We start from the raw sequence: 27,366 nt of genomic DNA, 5'->3' as shown, positions 1-27,366 counted from the left end.
TTTATGACTGATGCAGCTCGACGTGAGCAGGAGTCTTTGAAGAAAAAGATTCAGCCAAAACTCTCTTTGACTTTGTCAAGCACAGTGTCCCGTGGGAATGTATCTACTCCACCTCGCCACAGCAGTGGAAGCCTTACTCCTCCAGTCACCCCTCCAATCACCCCCTCCTCTTCGTTTCGCAGTAGTACTCCTACAGGTAAGCACCTATTCTTTGGTTTATCCCAAATAAACTAGCGATTTTGCTACATGGTGTCTGGGGAACAACAAATGTCCTGAGGCATTGGGAAGAAGAACTCCTAAAAATAAAATAGAAAAACTTGGGGCTCTTTTATTTGCATTTAGTTTGCAGTCTGTAAAATGTGTTCAGGCATTTGTTTCCAAATTCTTTCTTAAAGCAGAGAAGGACACTAACTTCAACAATTGCAGCTGAAGTTATTACACAAAGAAGCTAACCTTACCAGAAATGCCAAATGTGCGAAAGACCCCTGATGTATCAGTGGGAGAGCTCTGTGCGTGGTACAGAGCCTATTTAAGATACAAGTAAAAGTGGTCGGAATCTTCTCCCCTGCCCCTTTCTTCTTTTTGGTTTTTGTTTTTGAGGGGGATTGAATTCATAGATAAATGAGTGGACAGGGAGGAATGTTCAGCTGCTGTCATCATATAGACATGACTTTCATTAGGAAGCGATGTTCAAAAGAAGTAATGTATGAAAAAAATGATCTTGTGTTTTCTTCCAAAACGGGTATGCCAGTGGTTTTCCCAGGTAGGAAATTGCACTGATTAGAGAAAATGAAAATTGCTGTGCTGAACTCTTGGCCCGAGTCAGCCTGGTTTATGTTAAGTGGAGATCTTGTCAGATAGTTCTGATACACTTTAGATTAAATACCAGTATTTCTTTCTAAAAAGCTAAATGCATAGAGTACCTCTGGTCTGTAATAAGTAGGCTAAACGTATTCTCCTTAATAGGAAATCACATGAGCATCCTTGCCTTGATAAACTGTTTTGCTTTTTGTTTTATATAAGCTATCGAATGTTTTAATATTAATGATTAAATAGAAAAGTTGTCGCAGTCCTTGCAATGCTCTGTGTGGAAGTTCTGAAATGAACTGGTTGTTCTGTATGTCTCTGGATGTGAAAAAGGGAGGGATGTTGAGAACATCCAAATGATAACGTCCTAGTGCAATTCAGAAAATTTTAGATTTTCTCGATTATCTCCTCTTTGAAACAAATTGAATAATTTCCTTGACATCCTACAGATGTCGAGGAATTCCTGCTTCCTGTTGTTCTACTTTTTGTGCAGCCCCTGGGAAGGCTAATCCGTGATGTGGTCGGGTGGCGTAACTTTGCACATCTGTCAGGAACACTGGGTAGCGAAGTACTTTTTGAAACGTGTTCCATCAGGTACTAAAGCAAAAGAGCCAGCATCTTAATTTTAGTATTGATTTATCTTGCAAACTTTTTGAGTTACTCAGAATGTTGTTTTACCTGTAGTTAGGTGAATCAGCTTGTTACGGCTGTGTTTCTGGGAGTCTTGCCTGCTAGGTTATAAATAATACCAAATAATCCCAGTTTCCACTTTCTGCACCCTCAGTTCCAAGTTCCTTGTTGAAGCCCTGTTCCAGGATTAAGGTTTGCAGTAGCCTGGTACCGATAAACCTGTATTCTTTCTTGAAGACGGTTTTTGGGGTTTTTGGGGGTTTTTTGGGTTTTTTTTTTATTAACTACCAACTGAGTTGCATTTCAGCAGCCTCAGTCCAGAATTTCCATTTTTGTCATCTTAAAAGTTTTTACGGACCTAAAATAAGTATTGAGATTTTTCTGATTACCACAGAATTTCCCCCAGTGTTTGCTTGGCATAGGATTTTGTTCTCCGCAGTGGTTCTAACTCACATAGATGAGGTGCTCAGAGTCACACCGTGGCTGAATTTCTGTTTTTGCCGGTTCAGTGCCTGCAGAGGGAGCCCAGGAAGGGCCAACAGCCTGTTAGATAGACAGCTCACATGTCTGTCGCTGGCTGATGCGAATCTTTTTCCCTGAAGTGCAAGTATGTATGGCAATTGAGCAGCAAGGTGATAAAACCAAGGATAGTTAGGCAAGATCTGTTTCAGGGAAGCAATTTAGAGTATGGAAATCATCCTGCATTTCAGCCTCGCAGTGCCTACACAGCTTTCAACCTTACAGGCATGCCTTCCCCTGCATCCAGTGAGAATGAAGAATATTGCTGTTTTCCTTCTGTGTGGTCCTGTTTGATCTGTGCTCCGAGCAAACGCTTGTTAACTTGTCTTTGCATACAGGTAAACATGGATGTTGTGGCAACTTAAGAAACAAAGAGGCTGTTTGTCCTTAGGTTGCCTGAAATGAGGTCATCTGGGTTGATGTTAGGTATTCGTATAATCCAAATACAAGCATTGTCCTCATCCTCCTTTAGACCTGTACTTCATCAGAAACAGAATGGGGTTGCTTTGACCCAATCTATTAATGAAAAATTCGTAATGGCAGTTTCTCTTTTATTATCTCTCATCTCACTTGTTGGATACTTTGTTAGGGCAGCAGACTTGGACGGTGTGCCTGGCATTGCTGTTACTGCACAAGGTGTAACCCCAGGCTGGTGCTGCTGTAGATGCCAGAGAAAGCACAAGCTGGTGAGATGGGATGCAGATATGTGTGACCCTTAGCAGAGACTGTCCTGTATGGCTGTTTGCCATTCTTGTTCGAGGTAGAAAGCAGGAACCTCACTAATTTTTTGGGTTCCATTTTCCATGTACCGTCCTCCCTGTAGGTATGCTGCTCATCTTGGCTTTCCTAGGTGTGGTAATCTTATTTTGGGTGAAGCCAGCAGCTGCCTGAATCCCGGTCGCCTTTGGGCATGTCCTTCCAGCTAAGTCCTGCCATTTCCTGATGCTGTTAAGCTACTGCTGTCATTTTTCAGTAAAGCGTAATTTCATATAATGATCCCTCATCTATGTATTGACCAGACTCAAACCCACTTAGCTTGTGAAATTTGATAAGAAACAGTTCAAGGTGGTTTGGCTGCAGAGAATGTTTGTTAACGTTTTTGCAGTAAAAATCTGTGCCAAAAGACTACGGGCCAAATTCGCAGACAGAGCTGAGCAGCTTCCAAGCTCTGACACACATACAAGCTGCAAATGTTGCATACGTATGTATAGCTCCTTCTTCTGCCTAAATGAGATTATTCATCCAGAAGCAGGAATATTCAGCAAAGAAGTGTGCTCTTTAAGGCTCTTCTCAGGTAATGAGGTAGACATGTATTTATCTGCAGACTCTGTATGTGTTAGTCCCCTGAAACAGCCCGTTTGTGGTTTTGGTGGGAAGTAAAAATGCAGCAGTTAATTTTCTATACCTCCCTTCTGTTCCCTCAGGGTTGGCCGGCACAAACTCTCTGCTTACATTTGGCTTTTTGTTCCCTCTCCTGTAAGAAGTTTTCTCTTCTTCTTAAGACCTGCATCTTCGAATGACGGCAGAAAGCTCACTTTAAAAACTTGTTCCAGTTTTTGTTTGAACAATAAGTCTCTCCCAGGAGGCTTTGTTTAGCAGGCGTAAATGCTCTTGTTACAGCTTGCAGGGAGAATTTAGCAAAAAGAAATGGCTCCCCTCAGCAATGCAGACTCCTTAGGGTGATAGAGGGAATATAGCTAAGTAGCACCAGCACAGGGCTTATTTTGGAAAGATGTTAACAGTCTGCAAACATTGAAATATCTCTTTACTTAAGGAATACTCAATTAAGTCACAAAAACTGATGTTGCCTTTATTTTAAATGTCAATTTGAAACCCACAAAACTAATGAAGTCTAGTTACGGATAAAAATGAGGCTGACATTGCATCTTCAACATACGCTGTTAATTTTTTAAATGTTTTCATACATCTATGTGGCTCACAGATGAAATTTCCACCCCTAACTTCCTGGCTTTTGACTAAGTCAGAACATTGACATTCCTTTGAAAACTGTAATATCTCTTTATAGTGAAAAGCTTTAAAAAACAGTCAGTGATAGTAACTTACTGGTAATTTGTTACTAAAATAACCTGGTCCCAATTTTAGTTACAACAGTAATTTGTAGTAATGAGTCTCAAACTTAAAAAAAAAAACTACAGCCACTTTTGCATTGAAGAAGTGCCAAGAATCATCTGAAACCACTGTTTTGTGTTTGTTTGTTTTTCATCCATATTTATTACAACTATTTTTTTTTTCTTTAAGCGATTCCAAGCCTGAGATAGTAAATTTCAGTCTGGAGTGTATTTTTGTTCTTCTTATAAATCTTAAAGTAACAGTTTAATACTACCAACTGGCTTTTTAATGGCTCAACCCAAAGTCTTGCCCACCCCCAAAAAAGCTGGGATATTTGAGAACCTCATAATTAGCATTACATTTTGCTCTGAAGAAACTGGCTCTCAGACCTCCTTTCCTGTTTATTTGGATTTTAATGGATTACAAGTTATAACGTTGATGCTGTTTTAATAGACCTACTCACTGCCTGATGGTGGGGGGCAGCGGGTGGCAGCCGGTCCTGGCAGCGAGCACTGAGGATGCTGTGGTTGTCTGGAAGAGCCGTGGCCGTCCGTCAGTCCTTCTGCTGGTAAAGAAAGAGCGAGCTTTCATGGGTGGTCACAGCTGACCCCATGAGAGAGTGGCAAGTCCCGTTTTGATCTGCAGCTGTCATTTAAGTAGGTGACTAGCTACTGGTTTCTCTTATTAATTAGGAGAAATGCCTTTCTGGGGAGTCATATTTGCGCAGTCATTTTTGATTGACTGCATTTGAAGGATTTTACCTTTCCTTAATGTGGCACTCTTCCTTCAAATTTCCACTAGCCCAATATCAATACTTACAAAAGTGACCCCATTTTCTTCCCACAGAAAACACCTAACTTTTCAGTCTCTTTTATTTTTCTTTCTTGTAAAACATGAAAGCAATAATTAATTTTAATTTGGAGTAAAAAATACTTTGTGGGATTGGCTTTAACCTTAAAGGAAATTAAGATCTAAACAGTGATACTGTAATCAAATACGCCTAAAAATTCAGTACAGCAATTTTTTAAGACTTAAAAAAAAATCAATGGCTGAGGCTTTCAAGTTAGTGTTATTGATGTAGAAACATTTACCATTTGAGGATACTATTTAAATGAGGATTTAGTAGATCTATAATGACTGAGCAGTTTTTTAGATATGGAGAACATATTCTTAAACTGAAATCAAGACATTTTGTAGCTGTGTCAGTGATCCTAAAGCTGCACTGTTTCAGCCAGTAAGAACATATCCTGTGAAATGGGCCAGTTTTTTCTAAAAAATCATACTAGGCATGAGCCATGACTTTATATAATATGTGATTTAGAGACAGAAAGTGAAATTCAATATATTTTCAATTAAAAAAAAAAATCAGTCTTCACCTAGTGTGTCTCTTCAGAGCCTTTTCAGGTGTAATTAGAAGTACTTTTGCTATCTAGTGTGACTGCATTCTTAAATACCTGCAACGATTTTAAATATGTATGTATTTGTTGTGGGTTTAGTTATCGAACTAAATTAAAGAGAATCATGTCCCATTGACATCATACGGGAATGTCTTCTAAGATTAAAATAGTGTACGTATGACCTTTTAGTCAACAAAGTTAATCAATTCTTACATCTCAGACTATTAATCTTTTCTCTTATTCAGCTGGATTTCATTTAGGATTCAAATGCCAACTACTGGCAAAACCGTGACCAAAAAATCACAGCTTCCTTCTTGTGTTAACGAGAGTTCTTGCTACTGATGAAATAATTTAGAGCTTCATTGTTCCCTCTCTGGGTGACTGATTTACAGGGGAGGGAAGTCTGCATATTACAACTAAAGATCTCCTTTCTCCTCCTGCCCAAGGCAGTTGGGACTCAGAAATGAATCTGTTAGGATCCACCTTGCCTCTGGTCTGTTAAGGACTTATCTGCGGTGGGAGCTGTGGTTTTGGGAAGCAAAGCACTGTGTGGCAGTTCATGAGTCTTTCCAATAAACCCTGTTATCTCCAGCAATGTTAACTCAATGACATGAGGTATCGTTCCTATAATTCCGCTGTATAGCATTTGCCATCATGGATAACTCATGAAGGAGTCCCAAGGGCCTCCTCTTGAATCTGTTCCCTTTTCCAAGAATGCAGAAGTTGAAAGCAAACTGCCCATTGTTTGCTGGGAAGAGCAATCAGAAACACAATAGTAACCAGCCATTGGAACTGGGCGTCGAAACAGAGTAACAGGCGTGCTGGAAACTAATATGGTTTAGATTCTCAATGTGCTTTTAATTTTTGTTACTTTAAGTTGTTTGAAAAATGCGTTGTCTTGTAGTAATGCAAAAGCTCATTCCTCTTCATAGGTATCAGAGCGGCTAACATTTCAGTGCAGTTTCCATATGTAACGCTTTCAACAATGAAGTAATCGTATGGCACAGACAGCTGTTACGCAGAGTGCTGTAGCAGCACATTAAGCAGAATCCAGCAAGAAAGATCTGCTCCACTAAGCTACTTCGTAAGTTTAAAGTGGACAGTAGAGATGTAAAATAACACGAGTTACCCCCCACAAATGAATTGAGGACTGAGGGGAGGAGCAGTTAGGTGCTCAAGGGTTTTTTGTTTATGGATGTACTATTAAAACGTAGCAAAATTAATCTGAATTTGTGGCAGAACTGCTGTTTATATCAGAATCTCTTCAGCTTCTGTCAGCAGGTGGCATTTCTGAACTCCATGTTAGGTTGAATCAGAGTAGACTGTGAACCATTAAATCTGCTGTTCATTTGGTAATCTGCAGCAGTTCTATCTTTGGGCAGTGCAGATTGGCTCAGTACTGCTACAGCTGGAGAGAGCCTGCTCTTTTGGGATGGTCTGCTTTTTTAAGGATAGTGCACTGCAAAATATTCTTTGATAAAGATTTTAAAGCTGCTTGAAGTTAGACTTGGGAGTCAGGACAAATCAGTGGAGACAAGCATGCATTTTTGAAAATTGTGCTACAAATTCGGGTCACGTGCACTTAAGCACATGGTTAATACTCACTGAGAAGGTGAACGCCTGACTTTGAGCACATAACAAGCGTTTTGTCAGGCTGGAATGAAGTCTGCTGCACTTGCAGAGCTGCAAGCCCAAGAATTTATGTATGCACAAAAGTCTAACTTTAGCCATTCGCTTCAAAAACTCTTCACCTGCATGAGCGTATTGTAAATGCTCCAGTTGAATTATTAGACCTTATGTTAATGTAATGTACTATCACGCAGATGTAATTGAAAACATAATGAAAAGTAGAAATATGAGATCAATCCCCGGGCTCCTGTGTTAAATCATGGCTGAGAAGTGGGCTGGGAATGCTACATTTTTTTGTGTGTTTGACTTATGGGGTGTCTTGCATAGTAAAGCACAAATCAACCAAGTTCTGCTGCAGCTTGAAAAAACCCTTTCAGATGTCTGAGGAACCATCTCATTAGTTGTTCAGATTGACAGAAGCTTCTACTTGCTTAATTGCCTGTCCAGAGACCAAAGAACTTGTATGCTATGTTTTTATTAAAAATTAGATCTACAGACCCACTTTTGTATGGCAAATCACTACGCCATACTTCACAAAATGAAGACCAAATTCTTTTCGCCAACATAATGAACGTTTGTCTGAATGCGTTTGATATTTCAGGTATGACAAAATCTGTGATAAAATATCTTGAGGGAACTGTATTGCGGTCGGTGGCAAAACTTCCCTCTGAGGGAATTCACTGGAGCCAGGATTTCACGTTTCTGTGCAGATGACGAAAGAGAACTTTCTTTATAATTATTGGAGCCAAAATAGTTTCATCTAATTGCAGGTTTGGGGGCCTATATTAATCCTGCATGCTAATTAATATATACATATGTTTGCCCAGCATTTAGCAGTCTGAGGCACCTATTCTAGCAGAGCCTTATGGGTGTTCTTGTAAAAAATAAATACATAAATAATAATTTTAAGAAATAATGAATGGCGTTGTGCAAAGCAGTTGATCAACATATGACTTAACTATAATGTATGTGTGTACTTAGACATGGTATGAGATTTTAACGTGGGCTTTTGGCTGAGGTCGTGACTGAGCATGAATAATAAGTAAAATCTGTGGTAGTTTCTAGTTTCTGCCGTAAGGAATAAAGCTATAGTAGGAGATTTTCAATAACAATGAAAAATAAGTGAAAGTGCAATTATTTCCTGTAGGGGTTTTCTTAGCACAGGTGGGATTTGTTCCCAGCAACAGCTAAAAGATGTTGTTTTTTCAGAGCTAGATGCGACATGCCCTTTCTAGGGAGCCAGGCTTTAACCTCATAAATATTCAGCTCTTTCTTTGAGTAATCCAGGGTGAAAAAATGCTCAAATGCTCATTACTGTGCTTGGCTGAGTGCTTCAGAAATGGATCTCTTTTTTCTAGCAGTCATCTGCTGACAGGTGCCTATCTGGGTTCCTTAGAGAGGCGAGAGTATGTTTTATATTGATAACTCACTGACCAAACCAAACCAAACTGAAAGAATTGCATTCCCAGAACATACTGAAACTTCAGCTTGTGAGGATCTGTGGAGCAAAGATGATCTCGTATTGCATGCACAGCAGTGGTGCTGCTGTCATATCTTGGGAGTGACTGCATGGCAAATAATAATTACTAACAAGTCAAATAGCTTGAAATTATCATGAAGACCAAACACATCATCTTAATCAAACTTGCATGAATTGGTGGCTCAGTGATTTCCAAGCCCACCTGGATCGCATGGGAGTGGCTGTGTCTTGATGTCCTGAAGTGGCTGGAGGTCTTTTCTGCTGAGGGACCACCAGCAAACTGCTGTAACTCGTGTTGCTACTGTTTTCTTGATCAGTTTTTGTGGAGTTCTGATAAAGCAGTGGCAGTAAGTCAAAGTAACTTCCAGTGACAGGTCAGTTTCTCGTACTGACTGTTGGAGATGAACCAGATAACCAATAACACCCTGCAGGAGCACAGAGGGAGGTCTAGCACCAAGGTGTTGCTGACGGTGGAGGCACCCTTGGAGTATTTCTGCAGGGCTGTGCTAGATAAGCCAACACCACCCATGAGCGTCTTACCGTTTTGGAGGTTTGGGATTCCCACTGATCCAAGGCTGTAACCTTGTAAAGATGGAGCAAAATGACAGGGACTCTGCTATAACTAACCTTTTCTGTGGTTTTCACAAGGACACATGTCACGATAACCTTTTAGTGCCATCCTAAACTTAACTTCTAAGTACAAAAAGGCCTATACTACATTCACAAAATGAAATTATTTTAAAGTGGTGCTTGTGATAACTGTAATTACTTCTAAAGTTAAAAGGCCATTTGTAAGTGATAATACAAAGGAAAATAAGATTGAGGTAAACACAGCTGATGGGAGAAAATAGAGCTGTGCTGTGAGGGCAAACTGCATGAAGGTTTTTTTTAATGACAATTCTTCTCATAGCTTTTCTCTGTATTTTCTGTTTTTCTTCCTTTTCCTCCATGATGGGTTCATTTCTCTTATAATTCTGTTAAATTTCTCATTTGCTTTTTAACTTGGCAGTAAAAATGTGTTGAGCCCAGTTTGCTATACAAGTGTGGTCTGGGAAGATTGAGTCAGTTGGCAGATTCTGCACTTTCCAGTGGAACTGTGCATCTTGCCAGAGGAGAAGGAGCATCAGAAATTTAAAAATTTATATAAAAATTTAACCTTGCATCTTACTTACCTCATCCCGATACCTACAGGTAGCTTTACCTGTAACCTTCTGTCTGTGGTACTTGGTCTTCCTGGCCTCTTCAGAGCGTTCTTGTTTCATACAGACATCAATTGCGCCGGCAATTGTAAAGCTGCCGTGCTGCAGAATTGTATTTTAGTTGCACCTACCTGTAATAAATTGAACGGGAATTTTCACAGGACTCTCCCCAAGGAACCATTTCATTGAAAAGTAACCGAGTTGTCTAGACTATAGCAACTCATAAAATCATCACTAGTTTTGGGTTTTGAGCTACAAAGCAGGAACAGAAACATGGCCTGTAGATTTAAAGTACTTCCAAGCACAGGAACTGTTTTATAATCCCCATCATAGTAGTCTGACCTGGCAAACTGTTTTTAATAGGGTCAAGAGCAAAAAATGTACAATAAGCCTAAAGATTATCTCTGTGTTAATTTGTGGTGGGGTTCTTTTGGTGTAGAATCGCACTCACTGTGCATGGACCTCTCTTCTTCCAAATGTGTAAAAAACACACGTTTTGTAGAAGGCGCGTTGTGCCTGCCTCGCACAGCTTGTGCCGTGACTGGTTTAACGTAGGCATAGCTTGACACTCGAAAAGGAACTGCAGTGCTTGTGGGTAACAATAACAGCATTCATGTTTGGGTGTTTACACTGCAAGGACCAACTGGTGGAAGGATTTTAATTTATTTATTTCATTATTTACTATTTAGCTGTATAAGTAATCTGCTAATTACCTTGAAAAGTACTAACTGAAAGCATGTATGTTTTTCAGAAAGTTGGAAACTGCAGTGCAATGGTGTGTATGTATATGGACACATAAACACACACACATATGTAAATATTACACTACAGGATTGAAAGGGATATTTTGTACCATTGTAGTGCCTCGAGAACTGAAAAAATCACTCTAGCTATACTAGTGTTGTATGTCTGCATACTGAGAGCAGTTACGGTTTTCGAAGAAAGCCCTAGCAGAAAAAATAACATACTTGGGCCTGCACTTCACTGTGCTGAAGATGGTGAAACGTAACCAAAAGTTTGAGTTTTCCTTGCATTGTAGCCAAAGCAAATCAGAAGCAGCAAAAAGCAAGGACTAAGGTACCGTGTCACGCTTAACGTAAAGCACAGAGAGGTTTATTTCACAGGGTAAAAGGTGTATTGTGAGTTGATGATAGCCAGTGCACGATCATCAGCATGATGTAAAATTCTAGGAAAAACAGGGAGGTTTGTAGCTCTCGTGTATTACCAAGTGAGCTAAAGGCCATGAAACATTTGCTGACCCCAAAACTACATACTCTCTTGTCTTTTTAGCTAGCGCTTGTAGCCTGGCAGGTGAAAGATACCACCCAACTGTTGCTGAAGATGAAGGCTGGTGCCTTGTCCCTGCCAGCATAGGCTCCTTCTTGTCAGGTTTTTCCATATATAGTCAGACAGCATCACTCAGGGCAGCTTCTCTGCTCTTCTGCCTCTAATGCCAAAGGATCCAAGGAACAGTGGAAATAACAACTTGAAAAGTACTTTCATTTCAACCTCAGCCCAGTGATAGATCATCTGAAACAACTCACACCTGCTAACATACATTCTGTACACCTGATTCAAAGAAACATTTGTGACAGCATACCAGGCACAGTGCAGATTTTATTTTATCAGAATCTTTGTTTTTAAAAAAGAGAGGAGACATGACTCCCCACTGAATGTGTTCTTATGTTTGGGTGTTAAAAATGCATTTCTTTCCCAAAAACACAAAGTTGGATTAATTTAAAAATGAAACAGCACATTCTTGTAGATTTTGTGCATAGGCAGGATGACAGAAGCCTTGATCCTGGCTCAGTGGTCAATAGGCATCTTAGTCCTTACTGGTAATTCTGAGTATTGTCATTAGGGCTGTCTTTCAAATTATACTGGTGGAGTTTCTTAAATCTGGATAGTCAGAGCATTTAAAAGCAGGCAGAGAGAAGCATCAAATATCCTTTTGTGCAAAATAATACACGAGAAGAGACTTCTAGGATCATCGACTCCAACCGCCAACCCAACACCACTGTGCCCACTAAACCATCTCCTGAAGTGCCATATCCATGCACTTCTTGACCACCTCCAGGTATGGCGACTCCACCACCTCCCTGGGCAGCCTGTTCCAGTGCTTGACCACTCTTTCAGTAAGGAAATTTATCCTAATATCCGATTTAAACCTCCCCTGGCGCAACTTGAAGCCATTTCCTCCTGCCTTTCAGTGCACTGAAGTGGAGAATCTGCCCTTGCCTCCCTGGTTCCCAAGCCAGGGGTTTGTAACCCTCCAGGGGCTCACAAGCATGATAATCCCTCAGCCTAAAGCTGCCCAAAGGACGCTGAGCTGCCCTGGGTCTCCACAGCTCCACCACTCCCTGGTTCTCCACGAGCAGCCTGCAGGGGGATCCTTTTGGCCCATTCACATGTGAAGGTCTGAGATTTGGCCCAGAAGCATCTTGGAAATCTCCACGTAACTGAATCCTGCAGGAATCAGTGATGCTCCTTGTGCGCAGTGATGGGAATTCCTTGGATCGGAGCCTGGCCATGTCCCAGTGCATCCTCGCTGGGTTTGTGCACGGAGGAGGGCGCAGCAGCCGGGCTGGGTGAGTGCTGTGTGCATTACCAGTTTTATGGCCTGCGCTGTAAGTGGCTGGATGGCTTGTGGACAGCTGTAAAGCGCATTGAACCCGCTCTTATAAAACACGTCTCCAATGTATTTTCATAGCTTCGTAAAGTGTAGTTCATCTGTGTAGGTACTTTTTATTGTAATCCTTTATCTTAAACATGAAGCTGTTTCCTGATACCCTAATTTTTTTCTCTTTTTTTTTAATGAAAAGATGGGAAAAGGAGAGAAAAGGAAAGCTGCCTTTTTGTTACATGTGTCAGGAGAGTCCTTAAGTACAGTAATAATGCCCTGAACTTGTTTTTTTGTATTTCTAGCCTCAGAATGCAGGCCTAGCAACTAAAAAGCCAAAATAACATTAATTATGACTGTTCCTCGCTGTGGTTTTTGGAGTAGAAGTTTGGAACAGATGTTTGGGGGGAGAGGAGGAGGGAAGAAGGGTGGATTGTTTCTTTTTCTCAGCCCCAACTGGTTTTAATTCTTTCTTGAGCATTTTGAGAAGATCTTTAAACGTTTGCCAGAGTTCAATTAAGATCTCGTGACTGAAGGTGGAAAATGTCCTACTTTGTTTTTCTTCAAACGTATACCTGCTCTCGCTGCTCTGGCCAAAGCCGGAGGAAGAAAGGATTCCAGCTGGCATAGGTTTTATTACTGCTACATTAATTTGCAGGTTAAGCCTCAAGTTGGGAGGGGTCTGCTGGATTGATGTATTTATTTACTTTTTTATTTCCATTATTTAAAAAAAAGCGTTGTGTAAAATGCTGCCATTTAATTACAGGAAGGTTCTGCTCTTTTGTTGGTGAGCGTTTAGCAGCTTATTCTTGTTTATATGAAGTTGTAGAAATCCAGTTTCAAAATACGTTTAAAGTACAGATTGTGTTCTTGGGTTTATCATGTTTTTCCTGTACTATGTATAAACAGAAGATTGTACATTATTGAAAGCCCTTTTTTGTGGAAAACAGGATTGAGGAAAAAAGTTTATGTAAGAATGCAAAATAACTTCCCGAGACTATTGGCGCAGTGTGACCATAAAACCTCAACAGCACATTGTGCAGTGACATTGTAACAATTTGCTTTAGCACCTCTGCAGCGTTCTCAGCAAGTCCTGCTCCGCAGAACACATGCCGTGGTATCAGTTGACTGGTTTTTTCCAGAATAGGCTCTTTACATGCATGTTTTTGTGATTAGTTGCTGGTTTGCAAGTAATTGGGAGTGGAGAAAAGTTTTTTCTTACTTAGCTTATTACGTGTGTGTTTTATTTGCATACATTTATACATTCAGTGAGTTGTAACATCCCTGCTTGTATAGGTGTGCAGGCTCCTTTTAGTGGATTTACAATCTTGGGATTGGGATTTTGTGTGTTTTAGCTTTAAAGACTGTTCTTCGATATAGCGATATGAAGGTGCAGATAGAAAATGGCACACAGTTGCTCCTAAGGCCAGGCAGGAGTCCAGCTGCTCCACCAACCCCTCTATTGGCTCTGGAGGACTAATTTTTTTTAACTTCAGTGTCATCAGTTCTGTTTCTCTTGTGGCCCAAAACTGAGCAGATCTCATGTGTAAGTAGTTCCAAATTTTACTGACAGTGAGTAAGAATGCATAATACTAATGGAATATTATAGTACTTTAAATAAAAGCCTTTATGTTTATTTTGTACCTTTATCATTTTAGCTTTACCTTGAGGACTTTAGGGTGATTTCCCACATAGGTTAGCTCAGCTGAAATCACTCTATACCAAAATACAGTGTATTTGGTTCTGTGTTTTACCTATAGGCTCTCAAGTGTCTGCATGCTCTCCAAAGTGGATTCAAACCTTGTAACTGAATACAACTTCGGTCACTTAAGATTCCGCGTGAGTTTACACTGAGCATTTAAATGAAACGGAAGTTGCTTATTTCGCTTAAAACAGCAAAGTTACCTGTGGGTTGGGTGCTTAACTGCTTGTGGGTTTGTCCTGTTTGAGGTACCACGCTCCAAAGTAGCTGTGGGAAGTGTCTTTTCAGACTCCGTGACTGGCCAAGTCACAGCTGCCGTTTCTGTGGCAAAACTGTGAGAGAGGGTAGAGGATGTCCAAAAACATCTGCCTATACCCTTGCTTGCTTAAACGTTCCCTCCTTTGGTACAGCAGACTCTACTGCCTGAAAGCTACTTTTCATATGATGCAAACAAACAAGAAGTATTTTTTGTCTAACTTGTTTTCTCTAGTGCTTTTAAATGCATCAGAATAATGTTAAAAACCATATTGCTCTGTGTATGTGAAGCCATATTCACATCATGACACGAGGTACATTTTTTTAATTCCTCTGGTGCTTATTTGCTAACCGAGCCTTGCTTCTGGCAGAGACAATAGAAAATGAGTTCTTTTGAGTAGTAATAGTTCTTAAACAGCTCGTTACTCAGCGCTTGATACTTGATCTGGGCTAGCAGAGGCCTGGTAGGAAGGGTGGTTTCCCCAGAAGACGTTTTTCTGGCGAAATCCTGCTCTGGTGGTGTCCTGAGGAAGAGCAGGAGGCTGCCAGCGGCTGCAGGCAAGACGAGGGACGCGCTCCTGGCGCAGCGTGTGTGAGCGCAGCCTGGCAGCGACCACCACTGACCACGCAGCCCGCAGGAGCCGCTCACTCAGAAGCTGTGATTGCGGTTTGGATGGCTCCCTTGTGATGGGCAGAGGGGTGGAGGTGCCCCTTTGGCAAACCACAGCCATCTCGAGCAGCTCCCTGGAGCTGCCAAGCGTGCGGTTGGCTTTGAGAGCAGCTTGGCCTCTCCTCTCTTCTCCCATGATCTGAGGTTCAGAGATATTTACTGGGATAAAAAATAAAACTTCTAACTGCGTGTGCTTGCTCCCGGCAGCTGAAGAAAGGCTCCAGCCTTCACCGTGGTGAACCTGGTGCTCCCTTTATGTGGGTGCTTAATCCAAGCACTGCAATTGCACTTGCAGTCTAAAATACCGCTGTCTGTAGCACTACCCAGTGCTCTCTTTAAACTGCTCTGGGTTTTCTTAGTTGTATTACATATATGTTTGTAACATCTTTGTGGACATGAATGATAAATAAGCATTTTTGAAAATAGAAGAAATTAATCTGAATGGACCTTTCTGTCCTCTGAGTCCTCTTCTTCCCCTGCCCCCAGAGCAAGCAAAAAAGCCAAGAAGAAGCCCTGGCTTAGTCTGTTTGGGTGACCCAGTGTCTGACATTTGTTGCCTGAGCTTGCAGAGCCAATGCATTTTGCCACCCATACTAGCTCACAGCTGAGAGGATCCTGCTGCAGCTTCCAGACCAAAGACTTGTGCAGCGGCCGTGATGCGTGTTATTTAACTGGTTTACGTTTCATTGCTCCTAGCATGCATTTCCCATACTTTATATAAAGGAAAAAATATTTCACTGTGAATGGCTTGATATGTCTTTAGCTCAGCAATGAGTAGCAGCTGTGGGAACATTCTCCCCGCTGGTGAGCACGGAGGAGACTGTGTGCGTCCATGGGCACTGGGGGAAGAAGTTTGACGAATCCTTAAATGTGCCTTAGTGTTCAACCAAAATTCACATAATACTAATAATTCACTATTTTTTTATCAAAGAAGCTGTCACGGTATATGGGAGTGCAAACGTCTTAACATAAGAAGTGCTCTCATAAAACTGTTGCTATGAAATACAAACTGCAAGTCCCGCACGGGACCAAGTGTGAAGCTGGATTTTTATGAGAGATCACTGGAATTACCATGAACTTTCAGTGACACTTGCAATGTTGGTTACCACTGCATTAAGCTATTTGCTCATGGTTATTCATTGTGTACTTCAATGCGTGCTTTCTGGTCGCAAAAATAATTGGCAAGGATGTTTTGTGTTTGTTTTTCTTCATGGGAGGAGAAAGGAAGAATTCGTAACGTTCTTGATCGGAGGTCGAGATAGATCACGTTCATTTTAATGGCACACGCAGCTTGTGCTGGTTTTCATCAGCTTTGTCTTTTTTATGTTTTGAGGCACAGTCTTTAGATTTAAAAAGTGACATAACTACAAATTACATGCACCTGCTTAGAAACAAGATTCATTCAAAGTTGAGGGGGAAAATCCTCTGTAAATCTCACGGTGGAGTGAATTCAGTCACTCAAGAAGCAGAATTTATCTTGGCCACGGTAGTGTGAATACCAGCTAAACCCCAGAAACATGAAAGATAAGGCTTCGGGTTTTCAGCAGTGTAGCTAAGATGTTGTCTATTCCAGAATGTCAAATGATCAACGCTCTACAAAAAGTTTCTGAACTGTTTAAACTACTGACTTCATCTGCTGGTAAAAGAAAAAGTAGTAGCTGGGCCTTTGAGAGGTGAGATCTTTGCTGTAGGATGAAGTTACGTTCTTGCTTGATTTCAACAGGAAGATGTTACGGAGTCATTTGGATGATAAAGCATTGGGTTTAGGGTAGGCTGAGGTGGAACTCTGTAGGATCTCTGAATGAAAGCCAGATGATCAATCTGGGTATGGTAAAAAGCAGCGAGCTAGCAAGGAGCCTCAGAAAGAGCATTGCCAGGGGAGAGATGTGAAGACAGTTTTCGTGCTTTTGTAGAACCAGTATTTAGTTATGGTGTAATAATATTGTGTATTTGCACATCATCTTGCTGAAAGCATGTGCTTCTCTATTCACCGTTTTCCCTTTGGGTATTTAGACACTTCATCTTAGAGAAATGCGTGCTGCTGACTTTTGGGGAGTTTCTTGCTGTTCAGATGCTCCAGTATTTTCCCACTGAGTACTGCGTGACGGGAAGCGGTATGGCCATTAGCACACAGGAAGGGCTCCGAGCAGCCCCGGCAGGGCAGCGTGCCCCAGCAGAGTGTCCTGTCCTCTCCATGCACGGCACTGTCCAAGCGGAGATGAGGGAGCCAAGCCCCTAAGAGTTACTGCAAATACTTGTCTGAGTCACGCAGTCCTTACACCCTGCAACAGGCCATGGGTTAGATGCAAACATGCTTAATTTTTCCTTTAAAAAGTAAATATTTACAATTGTTATTGTGAAACGCCAACCCGGTTAAAGTAAAAAAGAAGCAAGCAAGCAGCGTGTTGCTCACAGTGCGCTGCTGGTCCCTGGCACGGCGCCCGCGGCAGCCGCAGCTCGGGTTGCAGCCTCTACACCTGACGTGGAGCCCAGGGCCGGGGACTCCAGCCTGGCGTGGGAACGGCTCTGCAGAGCCACCGGCCCCGGCCTTACGCTGCTTAATTAAAATACCTCGTCTACGGGCTGTTTGTTATGGCAGCGCCAACCTGCGGGTTGCGCTTTTTTGCCTTTCCTCTTTTTTATTTCTGCTGCCTCTGATGTGTCGCACAGCATCGGTGAGGCACCGCGTGGGTTGCTGCTCTTAGACACTGACAACTGAGGAAATTAAATTCTGAGGTGGAATTGGTTAAAAGCCTGGCTAAAGCAGTGTTGTTTTTCTATGGCAGCTGAAACAACATCAGTATTGCAAGGATAGATTTTTATTGCTGATGATTTTTTTTCGAGACAGTAAGTTTTTTACATTTTGTTTCTACCAGGACCCTCTTAAGTACATTTTGCGATTTTTAATTATTTAAGAGTACGAAGAATTGAGTTCAGTAGGATGCTGTTAGATAAAAGCAGTGCTAGATGCTGCAGTTCCAGCTTTGTATAAAGTAATGTGCCTTCAAGGTACTTGGCACTATTAGTATTACTCTTTTGTGCATGAAGAAATACATCTATTTCTATGGTTATTCATACTTGAAAAAGCTTATCATGAAACCCCTAGTGACAAGTCATGGTTTAAAGTCTTGAGCATTTGTTTACGTACTATTTAAAAAACTCTTTTGGCTCTTTCAGTGGGCCTACCTACAAGTGAAGTACAGGCAAAAGCTGTTACAGAATTGGGTCTTACTGTACAAAGTTACTAGAAAAATTAAAAGCATGCCCTGAAACTATGGGAAACCCTGTGGAAATACATAATTTCAGTGGTTGCTTCCTCTCCCCACTGGTGTGTGTGTGTCTTTTCCTTTATATACCACGTTGTGTATTAAGTTTTATAGAGCACTGATTGTTACTTTATAAAAGCATGCTACTTGTTATCACTAGAAGTAGCAATATGCTTAGTAGATGTTGTACAGTCTCAAATGATGCTTCCTTTGGGAGGACAAAATCCTGTTTGGGAGGAAATCACCCCCTCTTAAAGGGGCTTACGAGGGAGGCGATTATAACAGCAGAAATTATTGGTATCAGTGTTGTGTATTTTCTCATCCTAGGAGTGCATAGGTGTATTTACAATAGGGGTTTCTGTTGCATTTGCCTAAAAAAACCCCACTGAGCTAAAAAGTTTGAAAGGAACAGCTTGAGGAATTTTTTCCATCAAGATACAACCAAGGGCAGGAAGTCGTGGCAGCAGAGTTGTGGTTTTGCCTCCATTTTTTTATTAGTTAATTAAACTATAACAACTCCTTAACTTCATGCTAGGTGGCTGTTGCTGGCGTTCAGCGGTGCTTCCAGAGGTCGGTGCCGCTTTGGCTGGGGTGGGATGCGGGCTCACCGTCAGCAGGGCAGCGCTTCCAGGCGTGCTCAGCGCGGGGGCGCCTGCGCTCATGCCGGCGGCGGGAACGCACCCACCCAGCTCCTCAGCTGCGCGCCAGAGGACCCAGAGGGTCCACATTTGAGAGGATAGGTGTGTATTTAGTACCCCAGAATAAAAAAAACCACCCCAGAAACCCCACTGTGCGCTGCAGCATGGGTTTTCTCTGTGAAGTCGGGGTGCTTCTTTTTTAAAGTGCGGCGAGGCGTCTGTCCCCGTTTTCTTCTCGGCGCGCAGAGCTGCTTAGAGGCGAGGGCATGCGAGGGAAGCAAATAGAGCCGTGCAAGTGGCACATAACTGGCTTTAATAACGGGAGCTATTCCAGCACCCGGAGCCAAGTCGTCTTTCAGCAGAAGGGATGAAATTGAGCAGAGCTGGGAAAGGGAAAGAAGAAAGGGGAGGGGAAACGCAGCACCACCTCCCGCTGGCACCGCAGAAGTTTCCCTCAGCTTTCCCTCTCTCCCTCTGTGCTTATATTTTCTTTTTAATCAGCTGGGGCTCTTCCCTCCACTGCTTTCATTTTATTTTTTTACTGTATTTTTACAGTAGGAATCCTGCTTTCCTAATTTCTCTTGTTTCACATTTAACTTCTTCAGAGAATTTCATTAATAGTTGTTGCAATTAAAAATAATAAACAAACTCAGCAGCAGCTGCTCAGATGGCTGTCGCGGCGTATCTGGAACAGAATGCGGTCTGTTCGGGGCAGCCACACAATGCAAGTTATCCCCACACCTGAGGGAATGAATTTCACAACTATAATTGCTACAATATAATTCTTATTAATGTTGTGCTATAATTCCTATTAATTCCAAAGGGCTAGTAAATGCATTAGGACTTGTCAACATATTATTTTACACTGTTTATGATCTGTAGAATTACGCTCTTCAGTATTGTATTGCATAAAGAGAAGCCTTAAAATTAGCTTTAATTGCAGAGGAGGAAGAAAACCACATTTTCCGTTCAGGCACTGGGAAAGACGGAAGGATCCTGGTGTTTGACGAGTAATGAAAATGCATTTTAAAATCAGTCCTTGGAACTTTCTGTGCCACACAGTTTATGAAGGTATATTAATAATGCCTGTCTGGGTTATTAGAAAAAGAACCACTGGTGTCTTTATGAAGGAAGAAATAACTGCAAGAAAGATAGATTTATAAAATTAAAAACAACTGTCTTCCAGCAAAGACAAAAGTGGGGAAATTGCAAGTCATTATAGCAGATACAATAAATGCACAATGTGTTATCTCGCCGTGCTCTGATTTATGCCTGTTTTATCTCACCACCACGCTTTTCTAGGTAGTGAATACGATGAGGAGGAAGTAGACTATGAAGAATCAGACAGTGATGAGTCCTGGACTACAGAAAGTGCTATCAGCTCTGAAGCTATCCTTAGTTCAATGTGCATGAATGGAGGAGATGAGAAACCTTTTGCCTGTCCTGTTCCTGGATGTAAAAAAAGATATAAGGTAAGCAGTAGTGCAGAGCTTCCTTATTTCCTGCTGGTATAGTGAGGGGCAGGGGGAGGAGCCTCTAAGCTCAATTTGTACCTTTCTCGTTTAATAGACTTTTCACCTTTATTTTTGTGGTATTTTAGCAGAGTACACATTTTATTCACTCGTTTCCTCTTAAGCGCAGCCAAGTTACCAGTTTTGCAAAGGGTGCAGCCTTTTGCATCCCTGTCTGTCAGGAGAGATTACATACAGTGCTTTTGCTTTACACATTATAAATGGCTTTCTACTGTTTAGACAAATTAACTGCAGAAGGCAGGAGGTACCACCAGCAAAATAATCTCCAGGGTCCCTTTCAGAGACACTGAATAAATGAAGCTTCTGTACATCAGTGCCAGAATGAATTTTCCTCCTCTGTAACCGCTGGAGATCCTGCCTCTCCTTTAGTGACACTGCCCAGGGTGCTTCTCTGGGTCAGGGGCAGATAAAGTTGTATTGACCAGCCTGGAGTTCAGTGCTGTTTTCTGCAGTCAGTGACATTTGGGAACAGAAGCAGCGTGTTGGCACAGCGCCTCTGAGTCGTTTTCTGACATTTTTGCATGAAGCACTGGAAAATGCAGCCACTGACCTATACCCTAGAAAAAGCACTGGTGGTTGGGTTGGTTTTATGCTAGTTTTATTTTATGGCTTCTCCTTTAAATAACTGAAAAGTAGGGACTTAAAAGAGAACAGAAATATGAAAGAGAAATATAGGAAGACTAATAACATTTGAGATAAAACAGTTGTGACAAGAATGAATAAACTGTGCATGAAGCCATGCAGTGGACAAGAACGTGTGTCAGCGCTGCTGCAGCTGTTCTCCACTGCGGCAGCTCCTGTAGCAGCAAATCATGAGAGTCAGATTCGTGTGCAGATCTGTTCGTACTTACAGTGCTTACTTAGATCACGAGCAAGAAAGCAGCGTGCTCATGTCTTAGTGACATACAAGTCTTTTTGCAGAGATTAGTCTGAGCTGTGGTTGTTCTCCTCTTCAGAACACCATCTCCAGGGGCAGGGCAGAGGGAAAGATGTTTTCAGCTATTTGCAAGTGTTACTTTGCAGATATACCCATGTTGTTCCAGATTATACTTCTCCTGTGTGTGGTGGAAGCGGTGCCAGATCAAGGGTATGGTATAAAAGCTAAATCCCCAGCTCAGGAAGCAAACAAGCCATGGAGGTTGTTAGAAGTCCCTGTGCCCACAGGGCATCTATGCATTGCAGAAAATATCCCCTTAATGGCAAAGGCTTGAAGGAGAAGCCTGTAATTTGCTATATCCTGTCTGCTCTGTGTTTGACTGCCAGCCCTGCGTCTTTTTATTGCCCAAATAAGCAAGCTGTTTCTGCTGGCTTCTGCTATCTCCCCACCTTAATCTCAAACGCACGAGCACTGTCTGAGGGGTATCTTGTGCACCGCTGCTGTTGGGACAGGCAGACAGGGACCAAATTAATGACCCTTGGAGGGGCTGACAGGCAGAGCGCAAATAAAAAGTACTGTATTTTCCTAAGAAACTCATCTCTGTTTAGTCCTGATAGGAATATGCATTTCCTTAAACTCTGTCTCACCTCATTTCTCTTTTCTGTGGGCTCTGTTTCCTCCCTTTTTTCTTTTCGGCCTAACTTTTTTCTTCTTCCATGTTTATCTTTGTTTCCTTCCTTTTAGCTTTGTGTCAGCCGTGTTTCTTATTTCCTCTCCGTCCTCCTTCTGCCTGACCCCCTCCTCTGATGAATTATTTGCGGAGTCTGGGTAGGGAGTCCTGTGATCAAAGCCCTGGGATCTTCTGGTGGGTACAGAATAATCACAGCCAGGGCTGTAAAACCATTATAGAGCTCCAAACAGGAACAGGGACACGCACATACAGTAATTGCCAGGCTCACTTTACGGCTGAGAAAGGACGCATTCCTTTAGGGAGCAGGGAGGAAAGGAGGATATACACAGTTTTCTTTTGTCTGGCCTTAGGTGACGTACATTTGAGAGGCAGAAAGGTTATTTTTAGACGCGTTATTTGTATTACAGCACCGCTTCAAGGACCCAGTAGGGATGGGGCTCCTTTTTGCAAACAATGTGCAAGGATAAAAGATGGCCTCTGTACCGAAAAGCCATTACGGAAAGGTAAATAAGACAAGAATGAGAACAACAAACACTCCCAAGGAGCGGGCAGGGGCAGACAATGGAAACTGCTGGGGACATGTTTGGGCACCAGCCCAGATGGGTATCAGGGGACCCCCCTGGCCCCTGCCCAGCTACTGTCTCTGGGCTGGTTCCCATAGGCCGTGCAGTACAAGCGAGTCAGAAACACTTGGTTGTTCTTCAGGAACTTTCTCTCTTTCTAATACATAAAATTGCTGGCTTGTAATATGTATGGGTGTTCTACATGGCACAGATCTTCTTGAGGAGCTGAGGATTCTGAGGAAAAAACCCCACCTTTTAAAATGAGATGTAAATTTGTTTGTGGGATAGTCAGAAACAGCAAAATTAATCTGGAGCACACTGACTTAGATGCTGAAAAGCCTCCAGATGCCTCACAAGCCTCTCAACTACTGAAGCTTGCTTGCTGCTTCTCCAACTATGGTTACTGACCTAGAGTACAAATTATACGGATTTTATAGTTTGCCATTTTTAGGTATTTTTTCTTCATTTGATTTGTATTTAATGCCTTAAATTTGATTTTTAGTAAATCATCTGCATGATTCAAAGGAACCTGCAGATCTTATCCTTGTTTCTGTGGCAGTCACACTCACCAGATTTTGGATCTGTATCCACATTTAGATGCCCTGTCCAGAAGTGTGTGGGTATTGAGTGCTTTGCAAAAATGCCACCTGTAGCAGCTGTGTGTGTGTGTGTATGTGTGGATATATGGAAGTGGCAGCTCAATGCCACCAGTCTGTGCCCTGTGTTTGGTCTCTGGCTGTGGAGCAGGCCATTCAAAATGTGTGTGTGATGTTGATAAACTTATTCAGGCAACTTCGGAAGGGCAAATGAAGTTTGATACAAAATAGAGATACAAAAAAAACCCCACAAATAATGCACGTATACTGTTATGGAGAAAACAGGAACAGTCGGGAGATACAAAACCATGTATGGATGTCCAGGCCTGAAACAAGAAATCCCAAACCATCCTTGGTGTCTCTCCTGCTTGAAGGGGTGGCAGCGTCATGGCCTCACGAGTGCGAGGGGCCTGCCCAGGAAGTGCCCGCGGCTCTGTGCAAACCAGGTGGTGCCCGTCTGAACTCGTGTATCTCCTCCCGATCTGGGCCCAGGTTAATAATTGCTTCCTCCTGTTAAAGATTTGAGTAGTCCCCTTCTGCACTGCCATCTTCTTCCTCAGCCATTTGTGAGAGTAAATAATGAGCAACTTAAGTAACCGGAGCAATAAAAGTGATGGATGAGTTTGGCAGCGGGGTTTGCTGTACCTCAACAAACTCGGCCTGGGCGTACAACAAAGTGTTTACATTACAGCAGTGGAAAAAGCGCTGAGGAGTCACAGTAATTCTAACAACGGCTTTCTTGTAGACAGCAATAGGGGTCAAGTTTCTGGTTAGAGTAGCTCCTCGTCCTCTGCGAGGCTTACAGCCCTTCCGTGGCCCAACTCATTCCACGTGGGTTTCGGGTTTAGCTTTGCCTTACGTTTTTCTGCCTGAAAGTACCTTTCCCCCTTCACCAAAGCGTGTGGTGTGCTTGAGGCTGAGGGGATTGTTAAAAAATCCCAGTCAGGAGAAGAATACCACTGGTATGGGATAGTGAGGATATTTATGATTGCTGATTTATGGCATCTCTAGCAATTGATTCTAGTCTTAAAGTATCTTAAAGCGATTTCTTACAAAAATTGAAAGTCTAAACAGGTTTCTGTAGTTTCCAAAATATACACAGGGTTTGGAGATAGCTTGGTTTTAAAAATCTCACTGTAGTAGCAAAAGTTTATCAGGTTTCCCCCACATTTTCTCTTCTTTGAAGGCACAGGTCCTAACAGTACTTAGGTGTTGAGAGATGTCTTGTGACAGTCCCCATGCCATCAGCGACATCCCCAGCCCCTCAACCCAGCGATCCTGGGGGTGCTGGAGGTTGTATCAGTGCAAAACCATCTAAAAGCTGCCTCGGGATCTTGGATAACTTGCAGGGAATTTGCTTGACTGCTCTTGGGGATGATTTGTAACTTTGATGGTCCCTTGTCTGTCTTGGTGGTACCTCCTGCTGCCTGCTCTGAATGCTCTTCACCCAGAAGGGGCCTGCACTGAAGTCCCATGTTTGTATGTCGGGAGACTGAAGGTTCTCGTCTGTGCAGGAGGTGTCCAGTATTTTTAAGGATGTAAAGGACAATTTGGGGCTGGACTTGCAACTTCAAGTGAGGATTCAGTGCCTGGATGCTCTCGAGAAGAGAAGCATGAGTCTGTGGCAGTTGCTTGGAGTCTGATGCCGTACCCTTTTTCCAGGGTGGATATTTTAGGCTAAGTTTTTCTTTCCAAAGAATTTCCACAAATCAACTCCTCCAGACACCCAGGCTGCCCTAAAATGCCATTCAGTGGTGCAGACTCACTGGGTTTTGTGAGTCCTGACGGGAACAGAGCCATGCTCAGCTTTGTGATGGAAATCGGAGAACTGGTTTTGCGTTGGCACAGTTAACATATGTCTATAGATACAGGTATCTGTAGACACAGTCTTCTGAAGTTTCAGGAGTTGTAGCTCTGTTCTGATTCCTGAAGGTTATTTTTTTGGTTTTAAACAAGTTGCCCAGCTTGTTGAACTGCTGTGAGTGCCACGCTGGAGCTTCCCCTTGCTGTAAGCTGTGCCTTAAACTTGACCTTGCTGCTTAACAAGAGCCAAGGGGATTTTTGTTGTGTGTAACACCAGGCAGTGGCTCAGCAAAGACAAAAACCCTGAAACTTTTAAGTTAGTGGGTTAATTAATACCAGTGCTGTTCATTGATTTGGGGTTTTTTTGAACTGTTAAAAAAACTGCGTTACCTATCTGGAAACTTTGGAGAGGACCCAGTAGAGCCTCAGAGCTGGATCTTGTCACAGATTGTCCTGGTATCTTCTCTTCTTCCTCAGAAAAGCTCTAATTTTCTTTTTTATCCAAAAGATGTAAGCTTCTTTTTTTATCCTTTTCTTACTTATCCAAAAATCCGAGCTCTTTTAGTGGAAGCAGATAAGAGAGACTCCAGTGAGACAACTCCTCCGTGAAGCAGTATCACATTGTAGGGAGACCCGAACAGCTTCTTCCACGTTTGCCAGAAAGCTGTGAAAAGGAGGACGGGGAATGATTTTGGTTTAGGTTTAGTAAGGTTCTTGACTGATCTAGAAAAAAACGTTGCCTGCCTGTGGCAGTGTAAGGTTAAGTCGTGGTACTGGGTCCTTGCTCCCCAACACAGTGGAGATCAGCTCCTGAGTTTTAGCTGAAGCCCAGTCCCAAACAACAGCAGCTGTTCTGAAGACGGCTTCTCTGGGTTATTTTCTAAGTGCATGCCCTGTGTAACTTTGGGAAGTCGAATGTTCCCCGCAGTGAATTCTTTGGAGACAATGTGCAAACTATCATGCTTTGCTGCGCCTAAAGACATCTCTCGAAACAATGCCACAGACAGGAACACACACACACACACACACACACACACACCCCATGGCCAGGGCTTCAGCGGGTTGAAGAAGTGCGACTGGAGCCTCCATGCCAGTTCTTTGTTTGCTTCTAAATGATCCTTGAATGAAATTTGTCACTGCTATACGAAAATAATGGAAGGACGCAAAGAGCATCCGTGTGTGCACCCATTAAATGGCATTTTTTGGAAAGTGCCGCATGTTAGAAGATAAAAATCAGGATTACACAGGTAGGCAAGATTCACGTTAGGCCTGCACAGATTATTCTCCTTCTCATCCCACCTCGTATCTTGAAAGTGCAACACCATGGGAGAGTTAGTAGCGATTAAGTGTGATTTTGCCTGTAAGTTAACCAGTTTCTGTTTTTTTCCAGAGGAAGCCGGGCGGTTGTGAGCCCCCTCGCCCACTAACATTGTGCTCTCTCGCTCGCAGAATGTGAACGGTATCAAGTACCACGCCAAGAACGGCCACAGGACGCAAATCCGCGTACGCAAACCCTTCAAGTGTCGCTGCGGGAAGAGTTACAAGACAGCTCAGGGCCTGCGGCACCACACAATCAATTTCCACCCCCCCGTGTCTGCTGAGATTATCAGGAAGATGCAGCAATAACGTGCTGGTCACAACGTGCCAAGAAACCCTCACCAGCAGTTGCTGATTTTGAGAACAGCCACCTTTTTCAGGGGAAGCATTCAGCAACCCTTTAAAAAACGAAATTAAATGCATGCTTTAAAATTTTCTGTAATTTTGGAATGATGTATCTTTGTAGAGTTAATGATTTTGTACATTTGCACATGTAATCATCATACCCATTTTCATTACTTTGAGATAAGGTGCTATAAAAGCTATGGGTTCTTCGGAACATTTTTCTCCAAAACAAACAAAAGAGGTGATTTGGGGGGGGCGTTGTTGCGTATCGAGTTGTTCTGCCGTGTTGAACAGGAGCGAGAGGAGGAGAGCTTGGCACTGACAGCCCTTCAAGATTGTAACGTGACGAAGATCTCAACGCATCCGTCTGAGCGCATGCAAAACCAAACGGCTCCCGGCCTCGCCAGACTCTGTTAACAACTTGCCTTACGGGACCGAGCGAGCAGTGGAGTAGCGAGTCTTTTAGGTAATGGAAATATAAATAAGAAAGAATGTTTAACATAATATGCTAAAACTATTTTCATACTTAAATAACATACATACAAAGGTGTGCTTGCTGTATTTTATATTATCTTGCAAATCTTTCCCCCCCCCCCAATCCCCCTTTTGAGATGCTGAAAATCTTGCCCTTCGACCGAAGCCAACAATCACTTTAGTGTTAGGAATTCCTACTTTTCTTTGTTCAAGACATCATGTTACGTTCACGCCCATCAAACGTTGTTTGAGGACCAATATCCCAGTCCAACTGAGTATCTACCCC

General features: G+C 42.5%; 1 protein-coding gene across 1 annotated transcript; it reads left to right on the top strand.

The window, feature by feature from the left end:
* JAZF1 (JAZF zinc finger 1) lies at nucleotides 1-26,957 on the top strand. The gene is made up of 3 exons (XM_010186445.1): nucleotides 1-196; nucleotides 20,185-20,354; nucleotides 26,394-26,957. The coding sequence occupies exons 1-3, from the start codon at nucleotides 4-6 to the stop codon at nucleotides 26,568-26,570; spliced, it is 540 nt and encodes a 179-aa protein (XP_010184747.1). The 5' UTR covers nucleotides 1-3; the 3' UTR covers nucleotides 26,571-26,957.
* Nucleotides 26,958-27,366: the final 409 nt, after the last annotated feature.

Source organism: Mesitornis unicolor, unplaced genomic scaffold (genome assembly GCF_000695765.1).
Source record: "Mesitornis unicolor isolate BGI_N332 unplaced genomic scaffold, ASM69576v1 scaffold18506, whole genome shotgun sequence".
In the NCBI taxonomy this organism is placed as follows: Eukaryota; Metazoa; Chordata; class Aves; order Mesitornithiformes; family Mesitornithidae; genus Mesitornis; species Mesitornis unicolor.
This window is presented reverse-complemented; position numbering and strand designations above follow the sequence as displayed.

What these genes read in the sequence shown, in the direction of transcription:
- JAZF1 (XM_010186445.1), top strand. Translation starts at nt 4, where the DNA reads ATGACTGATGCAGCTCGACGTGAGCAGGAGTCTTTGAAGAAAAAGATT. An exon ending in TCGCAGTAGTACTCCTACAG is followed by an intron (nt 197 to 20,184) that starts GTAAGCACCTAT and finishes ACGCTTTTCTAG; the next exon opens with GTAGTGAATACGATGAGGAG. An exon ending in GATGTAAAAAAAGATATAAG is followed by an intron (nt 20,355 to 26,393) that starts GTAAGCAGTAGT and finishes TCTCGCTCGCAG; the next exon opens with AATGTGAACGGTATCAAGTA.